The 27,344-nt window shown below is 41.3% G+C and overlaps 1 protein-coding gene across 1 annotated transcript in view; it reads right to left on the minus strand.

Annotated features, from left to right (window-relative positions):
* GPC6 (glypican 6) overlaps positions 1-27,344 on the minus strand; it is a 772,215-nt gene that overhangs the window by 83,439 nt on the left and 661,432 nt on the right. The window contains exons 6-7 of the mRNA XM_038759586.1: positions 15,123-15,266; positions 9,068-9,097 (exon numbers count right to left, since the gene is read on the minus strand). Of these exons, the coding sequence (XP_038615514.1) occupies positions 9,068-9,097; positions 15,123-15,266 (174 nt within the window). The remainder of the gene's footprint in view (positions 1-9,067; positions 9,098-15,122; positions 15,267-27,344) is intronic.

Raw genomic sequence — 27,344 nt, forward strand, 5'->3', positions numbered from 1 at the left:
AAGAGAGGAAGAATGAGAGAGAGAAATATATATATATATATATATGGAGCGAGCGACAGAGAGAGAGCTAAAAAGAATGGAAGAAAGGAAGAGAAAAAGAGAAAAAACAACCTGTCTCAGAGGTCAACTCAAGTCTGATATAGTGCAGAAATGTTTTGTTAGCTACTTGACAAGGGAGCCTTAGAGGAACACATATTATAGTATATGTCAGTCTCATTAACAAATATATTGTCTGAATCAGAGAGACATTTTGATAGTGATAATGAAAACTGTTTCTGTCTTTTGACCTTTTTCACTTTACACCATTATATTTGTCATTCTGACTAATCCTTCATGCAGCTGGAGCCTGAATTTGAAGTGTTACCTAAAGGTCTTCAGTCTTCACATTCTTCTTCCTGGTGGAAGTGGCACCGGACTTGAAACTGTGCACAGTCAATTGGTTCAAGCTAAAAACTGCCTTCTCAGTCAGGGAATACACTCCACTTTTAATGTAGCCGGAGCCCTCACCTATCTCCCCAAGGCTGCATAAGCTACCAACTTTTCAAAATGCCTCTAAAACAGGCAGTTTGTCTAGGTCGTACCCATAAACCACACAGCATAACCGGGGCCAGATTACCACAGGGATCTTAAGACTTGTGCCCCGGACCCTGGGCTTGAGAGGGTTCAAGAGGACTCCACTGCTACTGCATCACGACTCTTAAGGAAGTCCCATGAAAGAACTGGCACTTGCGGTGTCACTTATCTTGTGTATTTCCAACCCCTCCTTCCTCCTTCTACATGACTTTGAATATCTACTGCCACAGTGGCAGCCACAGGGATGTGAGCCAGGACAAGGGCCCCGTGGTAATCAGGATGAACCGCAAATGACATCCCCACTGGATGATATGCCTCTGGCTGAAACATTCCTAGGTCTGGCCCTGAGAATAACATACAAGTCTGCTTTCCTGGGGTTTTGACTTCTACCTCATCTGTTCCTTTTTCCTGGAAGAATTGTACCAAAGTCACAAAAGGTGAGGAGATAGATTTCATTTATCTACTTTCAAATTCTGCCTTTCCCTCACGTCTAGGGGAGCTGGCATCAATCCTATCACAAAAACCTGATTTCCCATATCTTATTTGTACCTCTCCATCATAGAAGAAGATGGCATTTTCTACTTGTAAGCCTACCAACATTTTACGGTAATGCCGATAATTTGTATGTGAAAGGATGTACTGTGGCTAATGGCTGCCAAATTCACTGAGGTAATTCAATTACTGTATATCTTTCCGTCTTTAACATTTATAAAAGAAAGTCAATTTTCACCCAAACTGGTTTCTTTTCATCTGGCTTACAATGTTTATGCTGGAGGTTTATTGCTGGCAGTAAAGTGTGTCCAAGTGTGATAGGGGAATTGCAAAATTCCCAGCGCCTTAAAATGAATTCCATATGCCCCTGAGTTGATTCAGAACTGATTGATTAGACACCAAATGTATCAAAACTGGTATTTATGGCATATCATATTTCTTCTTTGGTGCTTTCTGTCCTAAGAGTGAACATCACATTTGGGGCCACTGATGCTAATATCACAGGCAGTCAGGAGCAAAAATAACTGCACGTTTCCTATTAAAGGAAAAGGTACTTTTAGCTGCTCAATGATTTAATACATGAGCTATGTCAATGAATCTTGCTCCTAACATAAATATTTAAAGGCATAAGGTTTGAACATTAAGTTAATAAAGTACATTTAGGTTATTATAATTGACACATACATACACTCACTGTGTTTACGTTGGGAGGAAATGTAGAGAGGATGCTTTGCATGTGTATGTGTGTGTGTGTGTGTGTGTGTGATTGTGTGATTGTGGTAGAAAGGGTTCAGTGGGGAGGGGAAGGAGAGGGAAAAGGGAACAGCTAAAGTTCAGAGTGATTGAGGATTGATTTTAGTGATATGATTGGGAATATAGTGGCCCAGTTCCAGAGTTTTGATGGTGAGTGTTTTAGGCTAAAAGACAGGCTGCAAGTCGTATTAGCCCATCCAAACAGAGAGACAAAATATGTTTTTAGAGCCTTCTTATAGTAAAGGTCTTATATTGCATTATTTCTGCACATGAAAATAACACAGAGATAATTTTTCCACATTTTTCTAGTCATTCTCAGGGGTTGTGCTGATCCAGTTTACTATCATTAGGAACGTGGAAAGGCAACCAGGTATCTGTCCAATCTTCATTCATTCATTCATTCATTCAATCATATTTAATGAGCACTTACTGTGTGCAGAGAACTGTACTAAGCGCTTGGGAAGTACAAGTTGGCAACATATAGAGATGGTCCCTACCCAACAGTGGGCTCACAGTCTAGAAAGTCTCTACCTTTAAAAGGTAGAGACTGAATGTCCATTTAACTCTGGAGAGTTAAGGAAAATCTGACTAATCATCCAGAGAGGTCCACCAATGTACCCTATGACTGGTCGGGAATGTTGTGTGATTTTGCATTCAGTAGTTTCCTACTGTGGAAAGAATTATGCTACTTTAGTTAAGGCTACTGGTGTGTACCTATTCCATAGCCATCTCAGTCAGTTAGGATTCTTTCCAACAGTCCCAGTTGGAAGTCTATGCTGTGGTTATGGCTGGCACGGCCTAGTATTGCTATTTGGAGCATCACCTTAGTAGCAAAGCAGGAGAGCTACTATTTCCAGTTCATTTTGTAGTTACAGACAATGGATTTTATGGCTAAGGGTAAGCCTTATGAAAAGGTATAGTTTAAGGTTGAGAAGAGTTTGAGTAAATATTGTAGAGTTGGAAAAGTGGTTAAGGGCACTGGTTACTGTGAATTCTTCTGGAGTGAAGCATGTTACTGTTTAACCTACTTTATTCCCAGATATAACTTAGGTATTAGAGAAGCTGTCAGTCAGTCAATCGTATTTATTGAGCGTTTACTGTGTGCAGAGCACTATACTAAGTGATTAGGAGAGCACAATATAACAGTAAACAGACACATTCCCTGCCCACAACGAGCTTACAGTTGAGTGGGTGATGGGCATTAATATAAATAAATAAATTACAGATATGACTATAAGTACTGTCGATTGGAAGGGGGGAATGAATAAAGGGAGCAAGTCAGAGAACAGAGTGGGAAAAGAGGAAAGGGAGTGGGCGAAGAGGAAGTAGGGCTTAGGGAAGGCCTTTTGGAGGAGATATGCCTTCAATAAGGCTTTGAATTGGGGGAAAGCGATAGTCTTTTGGATATGAGGAGGGAGGACATTCCAGGCCAGAGGCAGAACATGGGTAAAAAGCTAGTGACAAGATAGATGATAGGAGGTACAGAAAGAAGGTTAGCATTAGAGGAGCGAAGTGTGAAGGCTGGGTTGTAGTAGGAGAGTAGCAAAGTGACATAGACTTTGTCCTCTCCTGATTCTTCTCTTATCTCTCCAGCCGTTCACTCTCAGTCTCTTTTGTGGGCTCCTCCTCCCCCTCCCATCCCCTTACTATAGGGGTTCCTCAAGGGTCAGTTCTCGGTTCCCTTCTGTTCTCTATCTACACTCACTTCCTTGGTGAACCCATTCACTCCCACGGCTTCAACTATCATCTCTACACTGATGACACCCAAATCTACATCTCTGCCCCTGTTCTCTCTCCCTACCTCCAGGCTTGTACCTCCTCCTGCCTTCAGGACATCTCCATCTGGATGTCTGCTGCCATCTAAAACTCAATATGCCCAAGACTGAACTCCTTATTTTCCCTCCCAAACCCTGCCCTCTCCCTGACTTTCCCATCACTGTTGACAGCACTACCATCCTTCCCGTCTCACAAGCCCGCAACCTTGGTGTCATCCTCGACTCTGCTCTCTCGTTCACCCCTCACATCCAATCTGTCATCAAAACCTTCTGGTCTCACCTTTGCAACATTGACAAGATTTGCCCTTGCCTCCTCTCTGATCTCCCATCCTCTTGTCTCTCCCCACTTCAATCTGTACTTCACGCTGCTACCCGGATCGTCTTTATGCAGAAACACTCTGGGCATGTTACTCCCCTCCTCAAAAATCTCCAGTGGCTACCAATCAACCTATGCATCAGGCAAAATCTCCTCACTCTCAGCTTCAAGGCTCTCCATCACCTCGTCCCCTCCTACCTCACCTCCCTTCTTTCCTTCTACAGCCCAGCCCACCCCCTCCGCTCCTCTGCCGCTAACATCCTCCCCATGCCTCGTTCTCACCTGTCCCGCTGTTGACCCCCGGCCCCCGTCCTCCCCCTGGCCTGGAATGCCCTCCCTCTGCACATCCGCCAAGCTAGCTCTCTTCCTCCCTTCAAAGCCCTACTGAGAGCTCACCTCCTCCAGGAGGCCTTCCCAGACTGAGCCCCCTCCTTCCTCTCCTCCTCTTCCCCCTCCCCATCCCCCCGCCTTATCTCCTTCACCTCCTCACAGCACCTGTATATATATATATATATATATATATATATATTTGTGTGTGTATATATGTTTGTACATATTTATTATTCTATTTATACATTTATTTTACTTGTACATATTTATTCTATTTATTTTATTTTGTTAATATGTTTTGTTTTGTTGTCTGTCTCCCCCTTCTAGACTGTGAGCCTGCTGTTGGGTAGGGACCATCTCTATATGTTGCCAACTTGTACTTCCAAGTGCTTAGTACAGTGCTCTGCACACAGAAAGCGCTCAATAAATACGATTGAATGAATGAATGAATGAACATAGGAGGGGGCAAGGTGGTAGAGTGCTTTAAAGATAAACACAGGTTTTGCCATTTACCAGTTGTTTTATCTTGGGCAAGTCACTTCACTTCCCTGTGTCTCAGTTACTTCATTCAATCATATTTCATTCAGTTGTATTTATTGAGCACTTATTGTGTGCAAAGCACTTGGGAGAGTGCAGTATATCATCAGACACATTTCCTGCCCAAAATGAGCTCACAGTCTAGAGGAGGAGGCAGACATTAATACAAATTAATGAATTAGCTAATGAATTAATTAATGCAATGAGGTTTGTTTCAAAATATAACACAAGATACAAGAAACTGTACTTCCATTATATTGTGAATTTCCACAATGAACTGTAAACTATTTCAGAGTAACTAACTTTCTAGATTGTAAACTCCTTGAGGGTCTGAATCATGCGTACTAATTCTATTGAACTTTCCCAAGACCTCAATATAGTGTTCTGCACACAGGAGGCGCTCAATTAATTAATTAATTAATTAATTACACACACACACACACACACACACACACACACACACACATACTGTGGGGAAGGAAGGGAGGATGAATGAAGGACAAAATATGAGTGGTGCAGAAGGGAATGGAAGAAGAGGAGAGGAGGTATAGTCAGGGAAGGCTTCCTGGAGGAGATGGGCCGTCAATAAAACTTTGAAATGGGGTACAGCAGTTATTTGTCTGATGAATCATCTTTAAAATGGGGATTAAGACTGCAAGACCCATGTGTCTGACCAGGATTAGCTTGTATCTACCCCAGCCCTTAGTACGGTCCCTGGCACATAAGAAGCACGTAACAAATACCATTGAAAGAAAAAAAAATCTTCTCTCCAAATGGAACACTGCCTGTATCCAATAACACCTCACTGCCATCAAAAGTATAGAGGAACCCATTAAATTCACTGACGTGTCCCTTTAATCATTCAAACAATCATATTTATTTCGGTATTTATTCAGAGGTACTGTGTGTAGGGCACTATCCTAAGTGCTTAGGAGAGTGCAGTATAACAGAGTTGACAGACAAATTCCCTGACCACAAGAAGCTCACAGTACAGCTCTGTCCATTACGAAGAGGACTGGGGTGAAATGAGGTTTGTTTCAAAATATAACACGAGATACAAGAAACTGTACTTCCATTATTTTGTGAATTTCCGCAATGAACTGTAAACTATTTCAGAGTAACTAACTTTCTAATTGCAAACTCCTTGAGAGCCTGAATCATGTCTACTAATTCTATTGTACTTTCCCGAGACCTTTTCTGCACACAGTAGGCACTCAATAAACACTACTTATTAATGAGGAACTGTGTTCTGAGTGACATTTTAAAATAAATATACAGGCAGAAATGTTTAAAAGGCGAGGCTTGAGGCAATGAGACAAGTAAGGAAGCCATTAAAGAGGCTGGATCACTGCCATACTTTGGCAATGACTTACAAAATGGGTGAAAGCACAGCAGTGTCAGTTGCTGAGGAAACCTCCCATAGATTTCTGTTCCCTACCCACAGATTGCACTTGCTACTTGTACAGGATACCAGATGATGCTTACTTACTGTTTGCCTCATGAACCCTGTGGCTGGATTAGCATAGAGATTGGCAACCACTGATTTGTGAACCATATTTTGCTCTTCATGGAACTAAATGGGGCTCTTTTTGAGCAGAAGCATCATAAGAAATGGGAAGCAAAAGACAAAACAGTCTAAGGAATCGTAAACATTAAGCATGCAAGCAACATTAAGCAACAAGGAGTGACCTTTTTACATGTCCAATGTGACTGATGCTGTGAGTCCTGTATTGGCTTTTACAGCAATACACTCTCGTAGGTATATTTCACTCCCAGTGGAATTAAAGTACAAAGGACAACTATGTTTATATATATGTATAATATTATAGTTTATATTATACACTTACATTATATAATGTATATATCAGAATAGATGTCTCACAAAGAGCAGAGGGTCTAGAACATAGGATTTGGAATCAGGAGACCTGGGTTCTAATTGCAACTTTGCCACTTTCATGCTGTGTAACTTCTCTGAACTTCACTTTACTCACCTGTAAAATGGTGGTTCATACCAGTTCTCCCTCTCAATTCACTCTGTGAGCCCCAAGTGGGACAGCGATTGTATCTGACCAATCTGAGTGCATGCATATATGCCTGTGCTTAGAACAGTGCTTGTCATATAGTAAGTGCTTAATAAATACCACTCTGTTCAGACAAGGGACTCGAAAGATAATCTACTATTTTTATACATGACAGTGTGTAAAACACTGTCCTTTGGCCAGCATCAAGCCCAAGGATGAAATTTCACCATCAACAGTGTTGCCTCTGAACACGAAGGACAACCCTATATAGGTACACCATCCTTTAACAGAGCTGAAAGCATAATGTGACAGGGCTTTTGTTTATCTGAGTCATTTGAGGCAAGAATCGTAATTACTCTTCTTTCCTCTCCATTGCACACACGGAGAAAATGAACTTCAAGCCTAGGCCTGGGCTGAAAGGGCAGTTCTTATTTTCCCCCTATTTGTGCTTCTCATCGACTGGCTTAAAAGGACAGCTTGCTGTAAGCATAAGTCTACTGCCTACTGAGTATGAACTGAAAAATGTACCTAAGGAACTGTATTCCCATAATAGTTTCCAGGAGGATTCCCCCTGTCCTGAGAAATGGACAAATTACCCTGGAGATACACCATCCTTTTGTGTTATGTTTCTTGCAGTAATCACAATGGGCTTCACCAACCACTGACTTTCCAAATGGAAAGGTGGTTGTGATAGTCCACCTTCTGTAATAATAATAAAAAAAATAATAATAGTGATATTTGTTAAGCACGTACTAAGTACCAAGGACAGTGGGATAGATACAATGCAGTCAGATCAGATAAGGTCACCTATCCACTGGACTCGAAAACTAAGAGGGAAGGAAAATGGACATTTACAGATGAGGAAACTGGGCCACGGAGAAGGTAAGTGACTTGTCAAAGGTCACACAGCAGATAGATGGCAAAGCCAAAATTAAAATCTAGGGTTTATGATTCTCAGACCCATGCTCACTCCACTAGGCCATGCTGCTTCTCTAGCTGCAGTTTCATGAAGAGGCCCAGTAGCAAAGCCTAAACATGGAAGAAACTGGGATTTTAATTGTACTTTCCTCCCGCTTTGCAAGTAGACTGGAATTTGCTACTGTTATCACAAAGAATTCCTGGAAATGAAGTCATATGGATAGGCTCAGTTTGGGCAAAAGGGGAGAAAGGATTGTGGGGAGGAAGCAGGGTGGATCAAGGTGCTGCTCAGGCTCTTTGCAGAGATTCATGGGGAAGCAGGAGAAAATATATTTGCTTCTCCTCTCACTGATTCGCAGTTCATATCAGACTTCAAAAGGCTCCCTTCATTTGGAACCCTCCTCAGAGTGGTGAAATGGCTGTAAATATTTTATTTGGTAGAAATAAGAAAACTTCATAATGAATCTCTCCTACAGTGTTATTTAGATTAATAGACCTCTCTGATTATTAGAAAAGGCTCACTTCATTTGAGTAGCAGGAACTGAGAAGAAAGCAAGTTCAACACCCTTAAGTATCCCTCATCTCATTTTGTTCTCAGTGTTCCATCTCATACCGCCGCCAGCCCCTAAATGATTTCACTACAGCTGGTTTGCTTTTACTACTACTTGGGTATTCACCTGGTATAAGAGAGACAAAAAAGTCAGTAGACTCAAATTTGCACAGAAAAGAGTTCAAGAGCCAGTTTTCCAGGTAGGCAGCCCATTCACAAACACAGTCACAGTGCTGGAAAGGAATTGAAACCGTTTCCCAAAGGGTCTAGCTAGCCTCCACCCAGGTTCTATGGATAATCTTCAACTTTGGAGAAGGATGTTGAGAATGGCCATTTGTTCGAGTCAGATGAAATACCTTGGCTTTACGGGTATTTTAGTATTTCATTTTCCCAACAGGAACAACAGATGACCCTCAGTCCTGGGCCCGCAGGACCAAAAACCCATAGAGAGGAATTGATTACAGTGCTAATGGCTTGTGCGATGCCCCTTCATTCTCTCACCCCTACCAGGCACCTACTCTATGGGGCACAGAGTATAACACGTAAAAAGGCAGGCAGGGATGTAGCACATTGCCAACTGCTTGCACCCATGCTAGCCAGTGACAGACAGCACCAGAATTAGAACCCAGGTCTCCCAATTCTGAGAGCAGCACTCTTTCCACTGGACCAGGGACAGGGCTGCTCATGCATTCTACAGCTGAATTAGAAAAAGAAAATGGAGATGATATGAGCAGAAACCGTTCAGACTGATGGTATGAAACATACGGGAATGAGAGAAAAGTATAAAAAGAGAAGTGCTTACACTATGCTGCATCGTCCTCCATATAGTCCTCTGAGAAGCAAGAGGAAAACAGATGTGAAGAAGAAAAGAAGAAAGGTGATTATTCTAAACAGGTTACAGTATTGTAGAATGAACATCATGCTTTCGCACACTGGAATTTTCATCAAAATACTAAGCACCCCTAAAGGACAGGTAGAGTGGTAATGAATCAGCATGTTGACCCTGTGCTAAATTTTATGTCTGTAATATGCATGCTGAGGTACAAAACAGCCCTTGAATGCAAAACCTAGTTTTGACATCATTTTAACAAACTTAAGCAATGAGTCTTAAAAATAAAATACCAAATACCAAATATTTGTCTGTGACGGTAGTTTTCCCCCTTGTTCAAAAGCATTTCCTTGTAGTAAGAGAAGTCAAGAGAAGCAGCGTGGCTCAGTGGAAAGATCACGGGCTTTGAAGTCAGAGACCATAGGTTCAAATCCCGACTCTGCCAATTGTCAGCTGTATGACTTTGGGCAAGTCACTTCTCTGTGCCTCAGTTCCCTCATCTGTAAAATGGGGATGAAGACTGTGAGCCCCCCGTGGGACAACCTGATCACCTTGTAACCTCCCCAGCACTTAGAACAGTGCTTTGCACGTAGTAAGCGCTTAATAAATGCTATCATCATCATTATTATTAGTATTATGAATCAACTTGGTACAAGTAACAGAAACTGATACTACACAATGTGCTTGGTCTCTAAAGCTTACACTTGAGCAATTTAAATCTTTAATTACTTTTTTTCCAGACAATTCAAATCTGATAACATTTGTTCACCTTTGCAAATCAAATGTATTTTTGATAACTTCTTATTGGCTAATGTTTATGCTATTTCTCCTCCATTAGGATCTTAAACATCACTGCCCAACACTGAAAAGCTTTGATACTATTTTAACTTCGGAAGTTTAGCAAAGAAAAAAAATGAATGTAAAATTCAGAGTGGGAGATATGCAAATTTTCTCCTTTAGGTGCAAATTGATGATTCAATTGAAACATGAAAAATGACTCCAGTGACACAGGGCATGTGGTTATTAATGAGGCTTGTCACTATTAGACCACTTGACATGTGGTGATGAACTGCTCTCTAACTAAGTTTGATGGCGGCGTCAGACTCTTTGATGAGGCAGAACTGCTGTCAGAAAGTGGTGTCGGCATTTTGCGAACGTATTGGTTTTCTATATGCAGCCCAGGCTAAAACAGTTACATTTGTTTGTTAACGTGCAGGGTTTTTTGAAGACTAATGGAGGTGGCCGTCACACTTATATCTAGGTCCTTACAAATTTATTTTAAAAATACATTAAGGAGCACATATATCCAATTCTTTTTGCTGTTGCTTTTATAAAGACATGAGCTTTTAGGTTTTAGGTCAGTACACACACTTCTAAAAAAAGCTGTGTTTTCTCTTTTAATTAATACTTTCCACTGACTTTCAGCTATCATTTTACCTAGATCGAGTACAAGGACTCATTTTTGGAAAAAATGCTGTTTTCACCAGTCCACAAAAATTAGCATTAATGTCATTTTAACAATTACAACATATTTCCAGGGGGTAATAATAATAATAATAATAATAATTATGGAATATATTAAGCGCTTACTATGTGCAAAGCACTGTTCTAAGCACTGAGAAGGTTACAAGGTGATCGGGTTGTCCCACGGGGGGCTCACAGTCTTCATCCCCATTTTACATATGAGGTAACTGAGGCCCAGAGAAGTTAAGTGACTTGCCCAAAGTCACCCAGCTGACAAGTGGCGGAGCCAAGATTTGAACCCATGACCTCTGACTCCAAAGCCCGTGCTCTTTCCACTGAACCACGCTGGAAATTTATGATTCTGTTAAACTCCTCAGTCACAAATTCAATGCTGAAATGAACACTCTGATACTAGGCTTTGTTGGACCAGTTGGGCAGGTCAAGGCAAGTGACACTGCTTTCTCACAATCCTCCTTAAATAAAAAGACACACCTTGTTCCTGAAAGCTATTAAGAAACATTTTTTTCCTTTATTGGAAACTGGTCATTTCCAGTTGAATAACCAGATGAATTATCCATACATTTCAGGTCAAAATAACACTTTCTTCTAAAATGTCTGGATAGCTAAGTCTTATTTTTTTTGCCTGAATTGTTCAGTACAGGCCTGAGTGACAGACAGACATAAGGAAGGAATGTAATAGAACCGATCAACCTTGATTGCTTGATAATACTTCTTAAATTGGGTGGAATGACACAGGATTTCAAACCGGGCCCTTTTCTTTAGAGGAATAAAATTCCATTTTCTGGGAGAAGCTGTCCCTTCAAACAATTTACCAATGCAGTGGCAGTGGTGGAGTATCTACACGGTTGCTGACTCAAAGTAATGGGCCTGATCCGACAACCCTCACTTTGTAGTAGTGAAGGAAATATCGCAACGGCATGTTGGCATCTCAGTTCTCCTATGCATGGGCAGTGCCATGCTACACTGGCCTAAAGAGGCACATGGCGTGGGACAGATTGACGGATGGGTTGAAATGTCCAATCTAGTATCCATTTGGCAGCCTGGCCTGCTCTCCTCTGCAGGAGCACAGTTCCGCTTATTTGAAATTGGACATAATAATATCACTCTTTTCCTTGCTCCTCCCTAGGATGCTAGTGGCTGAGGTCTTCCCTCCAGCTAATGGTCCTTACTGGGAATGAAAAGAAGCACTCTCACAAGTAGTTTTTAACAAATTCACTCAATTTTTTATGCCACTGTCCTGTCCCTGCCTCTGCCCAGGTCCCACCTGCCACTATCTCCTTCCTGGAACACAACAGAGGATTGAGGCCACGGGATGAGGTGCTAGGATGAGGCTCTAGGATGGTGACGGGAAGAAATGACAGATTGGACCCTAAGTGGAGCTACTACTGTAGCTGATTTCCTGACCTCCAGAATGGCTAGGGGAAGTGTCCCAGGGCAACAGCAGGACAGATTGTCAGGCAGAGACCGTGGGCAGATAGCCTAGAGAAAGCTTGGGCCCGTTGATCTCCAAATTTCAGGGAGGAGGAGGAGGAGGTGGCAGTGACCATCCTGAGCAGGGAAGAAGAGAAGATTCCAGTCTCAGTTTCAGGGGCAAGGAAAGGGCAGTATTAACAAACCTCCTGGGGTTCTTCTCATCTCTGGACCCAGAAGGCTTTATTGAAAGCAGTTGACTGGGCTTGAGGAGAGACTCAAGCATGTAGTCATCACATCAATCAGGAAAGTGTCCCAATCATTACAGATTCTTAATTACTGACAGAGTTGGACGGAATGGAAGAGCTATAGCTTTCATATAGCTGTATGAAAGGCACCTAATTGACCAGCTACTGAGAATTCTTAGGGAGGAAGTTTGCAACGCTGTCATCGGCTTAACTTCCACTTAGGGGAAACAAGTTCTTGATTATCCCTCTGCCCAACACTTGCTTCCAAAATGAAGCAATTTTAAGAAAAAAAATGTTTTATTTAGTGAATGAACTTTATTCAGATTATGGTAGTCAAAGAAAATCAGAAGTTATTTTGTAAGATTTCTGTAAGTTTATATACCTTTTATCTTTGGTTATTTGTTGGTACTTTGTATTTGCCACTGATTAAATGGCAATATCAGTGCTAGATTTCAGTTTACACATTTCAGACTTTCGATTTAGCTTGGACTAAAGCAGGGAAACTATACTGGTAGATGTAAGTATTCTCCCTTTTATTTTCTAAAATGTGAATTCTTACACATCTTACACATCTTCTCCTTTGTTTTAACTGATCAATACTATTTCAATGCTTAAAAAGGAAAACAGTCACGTGTTATTAATTTGGCTGCTTATATTTAGTACAAGTATTTACAATAGGCATCTCGGATTTGAACACCTCTGAGTGAAATTAAATTAAAGAATTCAGTAAATATATTTTTTGACTATTAAATAGAATTTTAAACCCTGGCCAACATGATTTTGTTAAAACGACCACTGCAGTTAGAGTCTATTAGGTAATGATATGAAACTGAGACCAGTCTTCATTTGAGTCTAAATGGCAATGTGAACTGTGATCTGAGATAATTATCGAGAAATGAAAATCAAATAACCTAATACTGAGTAGGGAGATTTGAATGAGTGATCCCAGATATCCTGGTTTCATTAATAAATGTGGATCAACTATGCTTTGCAGATAAAATCTGTTTGCTGTTCTAAAACTTTTCTTTGGAAGGATAAGGTAGCCCCTATTCTCTCTGCTCTGAAGCTGTCCCATATCCTGATATGCTCAATCCCAATTTCTTCCTTCAAGCAAGGCTTATTTCGAGTTCAAACATGAAATCCTTATCATGAATTTTGCAGCCACCAGCAACAGAACCTCAGGGAGTTGATGCAGTAGTTATTGCAATGCTCTGGGTCTATTGTCAATGCCAATCTCAAGCCGTGTGTACCACAGGTATGTGAACGGTCTGCCCTTGGGTGCAGGAACCCTCAGAAAAGTCTTTGTGTTCTCTGCAGGGTGAGAGAGAAATAGAGACCCTATGGTTTCTATGGATTTCCAGGTTGGAGAATCCAGCTCATAGAATTCTACAAATAGAGTCTCTGTGTTAGAAGAAAATGCAACCAATTTACTCTTATGGGTTTTATATTACAGTATGATATTAACTAAAATGATGAAGTAAGTCATAACAGGTGTCTAATAAAAGTGTTTTCAGCAAGCAACACTGTAGTTCTGGACCAAAGTGAGGCAATCAGATGCGGTTCAAGTACTTTACGACCTTAATGCTTTTATCTGTTAACTTTACATCAAGATAATTGCCTCAGCAATATTAACAACATTAAAGATGATGTCTATAAATATTATTTATAAACCTAGAAATAGCATAAATGAGGCTGTGAAATGCTCTGAAATAGCACTGCCTTAAGATGATGGATTTTTGGCTTTCACTGAACAGATTGAAATTGTCAACCAGAACAGTGTTTGCCAACTACTTAGCTTTTTCCCCAGGGGATCACCATTTTCTTAAAAGCATACCCAGCTTTCTGGGTTAAATAACGGGGGTGCAGCTGAGCATATCTTGGATACGATGCTTCATAGTTGTGTCTCCTTTCCTCTACTATCTTTGAAGCAAGTATGGGTCTATTTGCACCTTCTTCACTGACAGATAAGCCTGGATCCCTTAGTAAAAGCCCCTAAAACACTTTCCCAAAATGAAGTGGCAATCACGCATCACATGGAGCATTGCTCCTACCAGTCAGAGGTCTAACATCCTGAACGAGGCTGCTTGAATGGTAGGTTCATCATTCATTCAATCGTATTTATTGAGCATTTACTGTGTGCAGAGCACTGTAATAAGTGCTTGGGAAGTAAAAGTTGGCAACATACAGAGACGGTCCCTACCCAACAGTGGGCTCACAGTCAGAAGATCATCACATCAGCTGTTCTGGCCCCAACTCCAGTTCAAATACTGACAGCAGGCATAGGATAGGCAGCTACAGGAACAGTGGACATATCCTTTCTCAGAGGGTTTATTCTTCCAAAGTGCATAATGACATCTGTGGTTTTTATGAAGCCCTGTGATATTCCAGGAGTTCTCCTGGAAGCATGACTTGATGGTAATGTTCATGGGGGCTGTAGTAAGGGTTTTTCATCATCAATCCTCAACGGAGACAAAAGTTATAATGGAGTTTCACTGTACCATAATCGAATAAACAGCCATTTTAAGAGAAGTCCTGAAGCATATGAATAAGAGATGTGCTATTATAATTATATCTGTTGAAGGACTAACTGGTAGGCGAATCTCCAGATTAATATTTCAAAAGAGCCACGGTGGGGGAAATCTGGGTAGAGAAAGAACTGATTGTCTTGAATAATCTAATTCAAGGCCTTAAAGATCCTTTAACTTTTAAAAATTCATATGAGGGAAGACAAATACATCAACCCTTAAGCGATGGTTGAAATGAGAATGAGATGACTTTGCAAATGGACTTTTCAACTTTGCGCTATTGATTTTCTCCAATGGGGCAAACTAAGGGGAAAAGTTACTTCTGCCTCTAATCCTTCTCGTCCACCAACTGTTACTCACCAGTCTGTCCAGGCTCGTTCCTGCAGCAGTTGTGGGTCTCTCCTCAGGGTCGTACGGCCTGAAGCGGGTATTGAAGTTTTCAGGAGCAGAGCGGGAAGATCTTAGACCAGGAGCTGGTTTGGGCTGACCACATCCCTGAAACACCTGGAAGAACCCATACACATTACAAAATGGGTAAAGGTAAGTTAAATTACAGAATAAAGCAGGTGTTTGCAAGGAACACTCATCTGGTTTGCAGAAAACACTCCTAGATGTGCAACACTGTGGCAGCTCTGCTGGTGGTAAAAGCTGGGCTCTGGGAATCAGGAGACTTATGCACTAGTCCTGGATCTGCCTGAAGTTGGCTAATGTGGCTCATATGCTTCATGCTGTGCTGCACACTGTGCTCCAATGTCTCATGACTGACAAGGAGAGAGAGTGCAAATGATGCTGCACAACCACTAGTATCATAACCTATTTTTCTGTAGTATTTGTTAAGCACTCACTATGTGCCAGGCACTTCACTAAGTGCTGGGGTAGATACAAAGCTAATCATCGGCTGTCCCACATGGGACTCACAGTGTTAATCCCCATTTTACAGATGAGGTAACTGAGGCAAAGAGAAGTTAAATGACTTGCCCAAGGTTACACAGCAGACAAATGGCAGAGCCAGGATAGAACCCAGGTCCAAAGACTCCCAGGCCTTTGACCTAGTCACTAGGCAACACTGCTTTTCCCCAATCCTCTACAATCAATTCCTCTGCAAAGGTTCTTTGACTCTTCCCACCCTCAAAGTCTTATTAAAATCACAGCTCCAAGAGGGCTTCCCCAACTAAGTCCTTCTGCATCACTCTCTCACACTTGGATTTGTACCCTTTATTCACCTCACCCTCAGTTCCCCAGCAATTATGTACATATCCCTAATTTAACATCTGTCTCCCCTTTAGAGCATAACTCCTTGTTGGCAGGGAACATGTCTACCAAATTCATTCATTCAATCATATTTATTGAGCGCTTATTGTGTGCAGAGCACTGTACTAAGCACTTAGTATACCAAATCTGTTATATTGCACTCTCCCAAGTGGTTAGTAAGCACTCATTCATTCAATCATATTAATTGACTGCTTACTGTGTGCAGAGCACTGTATTACATGCTTGGAAAATACAATTCGGCAACAGAGAGGGGCTCATTGATTGACTGATTGAAGCTTATCTGTCATTCCTAAGTGGAGGCCCCAAAGCACTGCGCTAAGCACTAAGGTAAATAAAATACAATCAGATTGATCACAGTCCTTGTCGCAAATGAGGCTCACAGAGAGAGGTAAGCTGTAGAGAAAGCAGGTGCTCTTATCAAAGTAACTTACAAATGAGCATGTGATCTTAACTTCCTTGTTTTAAAAGTTACCCTTAATGTAGAAATTCAGGCATAAGAGTAGGACCCAAAGAATATGCTGTAAATAACAGTATTAAACACTGAAATATGCTGAAATCACAGTCTTATTTCAATAACTGAAATTAATTAAAACAAATTAGAATCTGATCTCAGATCATCAAGGTCATCAGACAGCTTCAGCTCACAGAAATGAAAGCTCTCTACAGAAAATATCTTACATTCAGTTACCTTAATTCAAATATAGTGAACTTGGTCAGATATTAATTCCTGAATTCAAGTTTGGGTTAGAAGGTGAAGTTACTCATGGTAGAATTTTAATCAATTTGTAACCGAAGATGGGAAAACATATACTCTCCCAAGCACTTAATACAGTTCTCTGCACACAGTAAGCGCTCAATAAATATGGCTGATGGAATAAATGAATGAATTCTCTAAGCTCATTGTGGGCAGGGAATGTGCCTACCAACTCCTGTTGCACCGCATTCTCCAAAGCACTTAGTGCAGTGTTTGCACATAGTAAACACTTGATAAATATTATTGATTGATTGAAAATTCATAAAGCTTTTGCTTAATTCTATCCCCTTTGTCTTAAACTATTTCATTGTTTTTTTTCACGGGATTAGTTCCACATTCTCAAGCAGCATGGCTTAGTGGAAAGAGCACAGGCTTGGGAGTCAGAGGTAGTGGGTTCTAATCCCAGCTTCATCACTTGTCAGCTGTGTGACTCTGGGCAAGTCACTTAACTTTTCTGTGCCTCAGTTACCTCATCTGTAAAATGGGGATTAAGATTGTGAGCCCCACCTGGGACAACCTGATAACCTTGTAACGCCCCCGGTGCTTAGAACAGTGCTTGGCACGTAGTAAGCACTTAACAAACACCATTATCATCATCATTATTATTATAATAATTATCATTATTATTCCTGAACTTGAGCAAGGTGGCTGAGGATAAATCTTATTTCTAGCACTGGACAATTTTACTTTACCTTATCAGTGACTACCTAGTGGTGTTTTCAGTGTGGTGAAAAGATGATACTCAAACCAGCTCATTAATTTAGAAAATAAGAACTCAAACTCTAATTTGTTATCTAAAACATAAACAGAGAAGGCTGTTTTATTTTGCCAAGTCAACCTCTTATTCCTAAAATTCGGATAATCAGTCTTTCCTTTATCAATCTTATTGGCACCATGAGACTTGTGAGTTAACTCTTGTTTTCAGATGGCCGTCTGAGGAGTAGGCATCTTTCAAATACTACTTCTAATAATGACAATGGTGCTTGTTAAGTGCTTACAGGTGCCAAGCAGTCTTACTCCCCATTTTAGAGAGAAGTTAAATGACTTGTCCAAGGTCACACACCAGGTAAGTGCTAGAGCCAGGATTAGAACCCAGGTCCTCTAACTCCCAGGCCTGTGCTCTTTCCACTAGATTACACTGCTTCCTATGCTTTCTGCTTGTCTTTAAGCATACTACAATTCTGCCCTTAGTGTTTCAAATTCCTGACTCCATTTATCTTGCCGACAACCCATTCTTTGTCGTGGGCATCACTCAAGACTTGCCTTGGATAATAGTAATAATTGTGATATTTGTTCTGTGCTTGCTATGTCCTAGGTGCTTTACTAAGCACTGGGATGGATACAAGCAAATCAGATTGGACACAGTCCCTGTCCCTCATTTGGGAACAGAGGCACAGAGAAGTGAATGATTTTGCAAGGTCACACAGCAGAAAAGTGGCAGAGCTGGGATTAGAACCCAGATCCTTCTGACTCCCGGGCTCGTGCTCTATCCACTGGACGACACTCCTTCAATTTTAATAAATTTGGGGCTTGAGCATATTGTGTAAAGGAAACCCAACTAAATATTGTAAAATCTATCACATGTTCCCTCCCAAATCTGGTAGTCACCCAACCTTCCCATCATTGTTGGCAAACACCACCATCCTCCCCATCTCTCAAGTAAGCAAACTTGGCATGATTCCTAACATTTTTTTTCTTTTTAACCCACCTTTCACTCTGTCACTAAACCCTCATAGTTCTTCCTTCACAAAATTTCCAGAATCCACTCCCTTCCTCTTCATTCAAACTGACATCAAGCTTGTCACATGATCTGACTTTGCTACTGCATCGGTCTTTCCTAAGACTTTAGTCTTTCCCCATTCCAGTGCATAACTAACTCTGTTGCCCAGATCAGTTGTCCAAAAAGTTCTGCTGCACAGGACTCCCTCCTCCTCAAAAACCTCCAGTGGTTGCCCATTCCTCTACCTCTAGTTAGAAACTTCTCACCATTAGCATTAAGGTACTCCTGTTCCCCAATTCCACTGCAGCTTGTGAGCTTTGCTCCTTTCTAGTCAACCTGCTCTCTGTGCCTCATTCTCATCTCTCTCACTGTCAACCTCTTGCTCATCCCCTTCCTTCTGCCCAGTACTCCCTCCCCCTTTACACCTGGTAAGGAGATCATCTTCAGGCCCTGTTGAAATGACATCTACAGAGGGCCTTTCCTGATTAATCTATCATCTCCTTACAACTACATCTTTCCACACCTGCTGCTTCAGGACTTCTGAGTTACCTAAGCACTGGAGTACTCACTCGCCTACCATTTCACTTCATGTATAGATCTTCATGTTCTTTTGCTTCACCCTACTTGTAATTTACTTTAATGATTATCTCCCTACCTGGATTACAAGCTTCTTGAGTGCAGAGATCACGTCTATCAACTCTATTGTGCTCTCCTAAACTCTTAAGTATTCACATATAATATGCCCTTAGTAAATACTAATGATTGATTGATTGAGAAGTACATAATAATGAAATGCTACATTCCCTGTCCCCAAAGAGTATACACTCTATACAGGGGAGATGAAAAGGAAAAAAAGATTTACAACTAGGGTCCTGCAGATGGATATAAATAAATTCATGAGATCTAGAGTTGGCTGATGGAATTTGAACGTCCAGGTTGCTAGTTCATTGGAGGAGGTGGGATTTTAGGAGGGATTTGAATATAGGGAGAGCAGTGTTCTGACTGATGTAGCAAGGGAGAGCTTTCCAAGTCAGTGAAATAGCGTAAGTGGAGGGCGGAGGTGAAAAAGTTGAGAGCAAGGTGCTGATAGAATTAGATTAGATTAGGACAAATGGAAACATTAAATTGGGGAATTGTGGGTGAAGGGGGCAGATCTGTAAGGTGGACCAGGTGGTGGAAGGTCCTGGAATCGATTGTGAAGAGGTTTGGGGTTTTTTTTTAATGTGGATAAACATAAGAACCCACAGTGAAGTCTTAAAATGTCTGTGTAATGTGTATGAAACTTATGAAAGATAATTAAATCCTAGCTACTCCACTTCCAAATTCCACAGACTCATGCTCAAAGAATTACAGTGTGAGAAATTTCATCAGGAACAAAAATACTGTCTTTACTGACCACCCTCTTTGTGCTGAGCACTGTACTACAGACAGCATTCCCAGCCCTAGTGGACACTTTCCGCTAACATTTTCAACCCCTGTTGATAACTACAGTAGAGTTGTAAAAGGCTGTTCAAACTTTACTAAACCCTGGGATATATGCAGGAAAATCTGGTAGGACACAGTCTCTGTCGCACACAAATCTCATGGTTCAAAGGAGGGAGCACAAGCATTTAATCCCCATTTTGCAGATGAGGAAACTAAGGCACAGAGGAGTTAAGTGACTTTCCCGAGGTCACACAGCAGGCAAGTGGCAGAGGCAGCATTAGAACCTAATGTTCAGATAATGTTCAGGAACTATTACAAAATATCAGCATCACTCTGTGGTTTATTAAATAATAATAAAAATAATGGTATTTGTTAAATGCTTACTTTGGGCCAGGCACTGTACTAAGCTCTGGGGTGGATACAAGCAAATCATGTTGGACATAGTCTCTGTTCCACATGGGGCTCAAAGTCTCGATCCTCATTATATAGATGAGGAAATTGAGGTACAGAGAAGTGAAATGACTTACCCAAGGTAACACAGCAGACAAGTGGCAGAGACAGGATTAGAACCCATGACCATCTGACTCCTAGGCCCATCCATTACACCAATACTATTTCTTAATTAAATATCTGCACACTGAAAACAGGCTAATACCAGAAATTATTTTCTTACATTTCCACGCTTTGACTCTCAATGAGGTAGCAATTTTGGAATAAGGATTTTAAAATTTCATCCATTGATCTCGGGAACTGGCCATCCTTTTCATTAAATAACAACAAGGATGTAGAAAACTCTGATTCAGGTTTTTGTTTCTTCAAGGATTGATTATGGTGTTTCTTTGCCAAGCTTCCTGGCAGAGTTATTTATGAGACTCATTGGTTGCACAATTCTGCTGAGAGGGTTTTGGCATAAATGATATCTCATCAAGTCATCAGTTCTGCTTTTGGCCAGCCTTCACTGACTTCAGTTTCAAAAAGCCAACCATCGTGTCAGGGATGAGGTTTCTCAATTCATGTCTAAATTCTGAACAGTCTAATTCCAGAGTATCTAGAACATTCTTGGCATACTTCCCCGGTTCTTAGTTTCAGGAAAATGAGTTTCTTCCAATATAAATGGAGAAGGTGTACTTTTGGAAGGTTTTTAATTCCACAAGTACACGTTTCAGTTTGTGTCATTCATATTGTTATTTTTATTTTTAATTTTGATTGTATTTGCTAAGTTCTTATGGTAGCAGACATTGTACTAAGCTCTGGGATACATATAAGCTAATTCATTCATTCATTCAATGGTACTTATTGAGCGCTTACTGTGTGCAGAGCACTGTACTAAGCACTTGGGAAGTACAAGTCGGCAACATATAGAGACGGTCCCTACCCAACGATGGGCTCACAGTTTAGAAGGGGGAGACTGATCAGGTTAGATATATTCCATGAACCACACGGGGCTCACGGTCTTATTCCCCATTTTGTAGATGAGGTAGCCGAGGCAAGAAGTTAAGTGACTTCTGAGGAGGAGGAAAGGAATGGTAGTCTGGAAGTGAAGGAGATTTCTGGAAGGAAGGGATACAAACGTGGGTGTATTTCCAACATCGCAATGAGAAGCAGCATGGCCTAGTGGAAAGAGAACAGTCCTGGGAGTCAGAGGACCTAGGTTCTAATCCCGGCTCCATCACTTGCCTGCTGTGTGACCTTTGGCAAGGCACTTGACTTCTCTGTTGCCTCCATTACCTCATCGGTGAAATTGGGATTAATAAGGTGAGTTCTATCTGGGACAGTGACCGTGACAGAAGTGATGGGAATGCTGCCAACTCCACAGTTGGCAACCATCGAAAAAGTAGTGTCTGCCACCTCCGAACATTTGAACCTATCCATAGGGCTATTGGCTCCCTTAATCTTACTTTCCACATGCCACCACCTTCTCCAAAGAGCACTCCAGCAAGGTCTGGGGGTCCCCAGGCGGCAGCACAGCCTGAGGTAGAAGCAGAAGGAGAAACCGTGACTTGGTTCTGAGTGACCGTGTGACTGAGGGCCCTTTGGTGATGCAAGGCACCTCTGAACCCCAGACCAGCTCTGGTTTCCAGGGGTGGCATCCAGGGCAGAGGTGGTGAAGAGGTTTAAGGGAGCAGTTTTGGTACTAGAGGACTCTCTAGGCTGCCTCTGCCCCCGAGCCATGCCACTGTGGTCAAAGCCACCATTTCTGACTCTGCTCTCCACCTCCCCAGCCCAAGAGTAATCCTACGTGGGCCAGAGCCATTACAAGGTCAGCGGCAGCACTCATTTGGGCCTCAGCCAGGGACTCTATCCCCCCAATTGATCCAGACCTGAGTCGGTGACAAGCAAGAGTTATCATTCCCGTTACATAGTCAAGAAACAGTGGATAGAGCATGGGCTTGGGAGTCAGAGGGCCTGGGTTCCAATCCCAGCTCCAGCACTGGCTTGCTGTGTGACCTTGAACAAGTCACTTAACTTGTCTGTGCCCCAGTTTCCTCAACTACAAAATGGGAATTCAATACCTATTCTCCCATCTATGTAGACTGCGATCCCCCTGTGGGACAAGGACTGTGACTAGTATGATGATGATTCATTTACTCTCTGGAAATAAACTTCCCCATAAAGTTAACGCACTTAGAACTTTTCAGTTAAATTTCAATGGTCAAATTGGGCTCCTTCCATTTCAGGTTACTGAAATTCCCTGCAGTTTTATACCGTTGCCTTCTCAACTGTAAGAGGAAATCTCTTTCAGTTATAGACTGCGGAGGTAGCTTTACTCCTGCGGGTGGAAAGAAAGAGGAAGCTGACATGGAGAGAACAGACACTCTAACAAGCTTGCAGATTTAGAGAAGGGAAGGAGATTAAATGAAAAGCTCTGGATGCTCTTTTTGGTCTCAAAGGTCTTTTAATCTTTGCTTCTGTAGTAGGTCCATGGTGTGAAGTTCATGAGGAATTGTCTGGAGAAAATTAAGTAGCTGAAAGCCATAATGCTTTTCTATAATGGGCTCTGCCTCTGTCTGCAATAATCATTAATTGAATGGGTAGTTTCAATTGGAATTTAATAAGTTGTCCTCCTTAATTTAGATAATATCTGACAAACCAATATTTCTCTGGATTAACTTTGAAATTCTTCCTAATGTAGTTAAATTACATCTAGTGAAATCAGCTTCATTTATCTCTCTTATTAGGATGGAAGGATTTATTCAAAAGAATTGAAATATCAAGACTCCTAAGAATTATGGGCTCACCATCAGGGATTGCTGTTTTTCACTTTCTTTGAGAGACTTCAGGTGCAAGGAAGCATCAGTTCTACATTCAATTATTGAAACCCCCAATTCTAAGTGAGATTACTCTTAGGAGTAGGAGAAGCACCCAGTAGGATATTCTGGACACTGTAAACCCCCAAAATGTGTGTGACTCGAAATGGGAGAGTAAACAAATACTGATGCCCTTTATATAAAATTCCAAACTGGGTTGCTTCTGAGCCCTCTTTCCCTTCTTTTCTTCTGCTCTCCCTTTCTCCTTTCATCATATTTCCTGCAGAGAGAATTGATGATGCTGACTGAAGCACTGTGGCCTAGCGAATCTAGCACAGGAGTGGTAGTCAGGAGATCTGGGTTCTACTTCTGGCTCCACCATTTGCCTTCTGTGTGACCTTGGCATAACTGCTTTTTGCCTCACTTTACTCATCTGTAAAATGGGGGTTGAATAGCTGTTCTCTATCCATCCCACTTAGATTGTGAGCCTCAAGAGGATACAGGATAAATAGATACAGGATAATAAATGTTTAGGTGGGGTAGGAGGTTGGAATTAATAGGTAAAATAAAAAGATTTTTGTTCAAAGTAGATTTCATTTACACTTGCTCAGTTAACTTGGCTAGTAGAGAACTGCCAGCCCTAAATCTTGGCCGAAAGAGTCTCTGGAGTCACTCTAGGAGTCCTGGATCCTGGTCAGCTTCCATTAGGTCCTAAAACCTTCTGGGTTTCTCATTCTTTTAAGTACAAGTTTTAGGGCACCCTACTCACCCCACCGCCCCCCAAGTTCTCTCCAATTCATGGACAGGAGCTTAGCTCCTCGAGAGTCCTGGCAGTGGATTCTAAACCTCCAGAGATTATCTCTGATATCTCCCTGTGTTATATTCACTAGGCCACACTGCTTCAGTCATCATCAGTCAGGCCCTTTTGTTTCCTCCCCAGTCCTTCTCTTTGAATGGTTCAGTTTACACTTCAGGGAGGAATATCAAGGAATGACTCTCCTGGAATTCTCTTCCCTTTCCTAAATGTGGAGGGCAGTGAAACTGGTCATCATACCCAGTGCTTGGATAAGAGTTGAACAAATATTACAATTAATTATTGTTATTATTTTGGGGGTGGCTCAGTGTTGTAGTGGGTACAAAGGAAAAAACACTTTGAGATTCTTTAAAGAAAAGGATATTGCAAACCATACATCATATATATATATAAAGTGCTTTGTTCTAGTTCGGCTGATAATTCTGTCTAAGTCAAGAAGTCCTAGATAATGGCTGGAAAAAATCTGGCAGTCTATAGCAACTTTTAATGCTTCTGTAATGTGACCTCCATTAATGCCATCTATTGACTGTGAGCTGTTCAAATTTGGAGTACAAAGTGAACTAAATTATTAAGGGGAGACCCTCATCAGGTAGGGGAAGAAGAAAATGTGGAACTCAGACCAACAGATTTTTTCTTTGCTAACTGCTATGATAAATGTTTAGATGGGTAAGAGGTTGGGATTAATAGGTGACATAAAAAGATTTTGGTTCAAAGTAGATTTCATTTGCGCTTGCTCACTTAATTTGGCTACTAGAGAATTGTACCTTCATTTGATAATGACAGCGATACATTCTTTAGGTTGGGAAGTAATTGAGATTAAATCAGTGGGCTCTCAGTAGACTTCTGATCGAAAAGCAGCGTGGCTCAGTGGAAAGAGCTTGGGCTTTGGAGTCAGAGGCCATGGGCTCAAATTCTGGCTCTGCCACTTGTTAACTGTGTGACTTTGGGCAACTCACTTAACTTCTCTGTGCCTCAGTTACCTCATCTGTAAAATAGGGACTAAGACTGTGAGCCCCCCGTGTGACAACCTGACCACCTTGTAACCTCCCCAGTGCTTAGAACAGTGCTTTGCACATAGGAAGCACTTAATACATGTCATTATCATTATTATTATTTAGATATTGAGCATCCTGAAGGAGCAAGACCTTTTATTTTTTCTCTATTTAATCGCTAGAGAGGAGTCCATGAGCACTTTTCCAGAGTAGTGAGGACTTCAATCTATTGCTTTATAAAAATAAATATTCATGAATGCATTGTCTCTTCTCTCCTGCAAAAATGATAGAATGATCATTTTTTTGACAGTAACTACACAGAACGGTTTCAAGGAGAGGTTTATCTTATTTCTTTGGGTTCCAAAATGTCTATATGGCCCCTAATTAGTGAGCAGCTACTGGCTCCAATTCGAGCCACGTCAGTGGTAGTTAACTCTATGGAATAGAAGGGTTAAAAAAAAACCAGCTGCAAAGAGAGCCATATTTGAAATATTTGAGGCAAGCAAAGAATTGTGTTTGGGTGAGCATTGGAATGTTGCTTTTATGGTGGCTTCTTGAAGTATCTTCCAGTCAGTGTTTTTTCTGGGATCCACTGGGCATCTTCAGCACCCAGGTCTCTGTCTCTAAAATACGTAGTCTTTTTCATTTTTTAAATCTGTTACTGGCTACAAACCTTATGCATTTTTTTTTTTGTGTGTGTGTGTAAAATCAGAGTAGGAATACAGATTCCAGACTTAGAGGACCAGTTTACTGGGTTGGACAGTCATCCAGTTTTCTGCAAGACAGTCTGATATCCAGATGATATGTCCCTATCCAGTATAGATACAACATCATACTCCACTATGTCTAGGATTTTATTTTTAGTTCCCTGTGTCCTTCTGCCTCAACTTTTGCCAGTAAGTTCTGTAGTTCGGAAGTGGTGACGGATGTCAACAGCTTTGGGGTAAGTTAGAGAGCCCAGGATCCCTATAGAGAAATGTTCCATGTTGTGGGTTGAGCAGATGGGGCTTGTGCTATCTTTATGTTACCCTGCAAGAGATATCGCATGCATCTCACTGTGTAGGATTTTTGAGTACTATTAGTGGCCTCCTTAAAGTGTGACACAGAACAAAAGACTGTGAGCTCCTCTAGACTGTGAGCTTGTTGTGGGCAGGGAATGTTTGTGTTATAGTCTCCCAAGTACTTTGTACAGCGCTTTGCACACAGTAAGTGCTCAATAAGTATGATTAATAATAATAACAATAAAAAACCAACAGATGACAAAACCAAAACTGAGTGGCTAATTGGCTGGATAAAAGAATTTATCAAAGAGGAAAAAGCCATTCTTCCCCAAATGGAAAGCTCATCAGACTGAAGATATTATTTATATAGTCGGAGAATAATGAATCAAAGAAAATATTATGAAAGGAAAATTAGAACCCCCCACCAACAAAACAGGATAAAGCCAAAACATTTTAAAGCAAAGAGGAAAGGAAATTTAAAAAAAGAATGATAATATAGGAATGAAAAGAAAGATCTGCACAGGACTTTCCATTGATGGCAGCCATGCGGCTTCTCTCAAAGATGGGTCTGTGGCTACCCTACTTAAAGATGATGATTTTATGGCCCTGTTACCATCTTTCCCAAAGATGGTGGAAGGTTGGAAGTGACTGTTGAGGTTAGGGTGCAATCAAGGTTTAGGAGTAGAGCTGCTCTGGATCGTTAAGTCAAAGGGCAAGGAGAAGAGGATAGCAGAGAAATGCTTTTTTACAAAATGTTGTTTAGACTATCATCCCTTTTTGGGCAGGATCCGTGTTTCCCAACATCTTTCCCAAGTGCTCTGCACAAACTAAGCTATCAAAAAATATTACTGTGAGCCCACTGTTGGGTAGGGACCGTCTCTATATGTTGCCAACTTGTACTTCCCAAGCGCTTAGTACAGTGCTCTGCACACAGTAAGCACTCAATAAATACGATTGATTGATTGATTACTGATTGATTGATGGCATCCTTATGTTATAATTACACAGCATAATGTAATGGCACCATATATAATGTAGGAGATGGTCATTATGGCCTCGCCTCAAGAAGGCTGAATGCTTTTACTCTGCAAAGAACACTTACTTCTGCGAGTATGAACATAAAAGAGTACAATCATAATAATAATAATAACAACGATGGAATTTATTAAGCGCTTACTATGTGCAAAGCACTGTTCTAAGCACTGGGGAGGCTACAAGGTGATCAGGTTGTCCCATGGGGGCTCACAGTCTTAATCCACATTTTACAGATGAGGTAACTGAGGCACAGAGAAGTTAAGTGACTTGCCCAAAGTCCCACAGCTGACAATTGGCCAGGATTTGAACCCATGAACTCTT

This window comes from Tachyglossus aculeatus, chromosome 17 (assembly GCF_015852505.1).
Source record: "Tachyglossus aculeatus isolate mTacAcu1 chromosome 17, mTacAcu1.pri, whole genome shotgun sequence".
In the NCBI taxonomy this organism is placed as follows: Eukaryota; Metazoa; Chordata; class Mammalia; order Monotremata; family Tachyglossidae; genus Tachyglossus; species Tachyglossus aculeatus.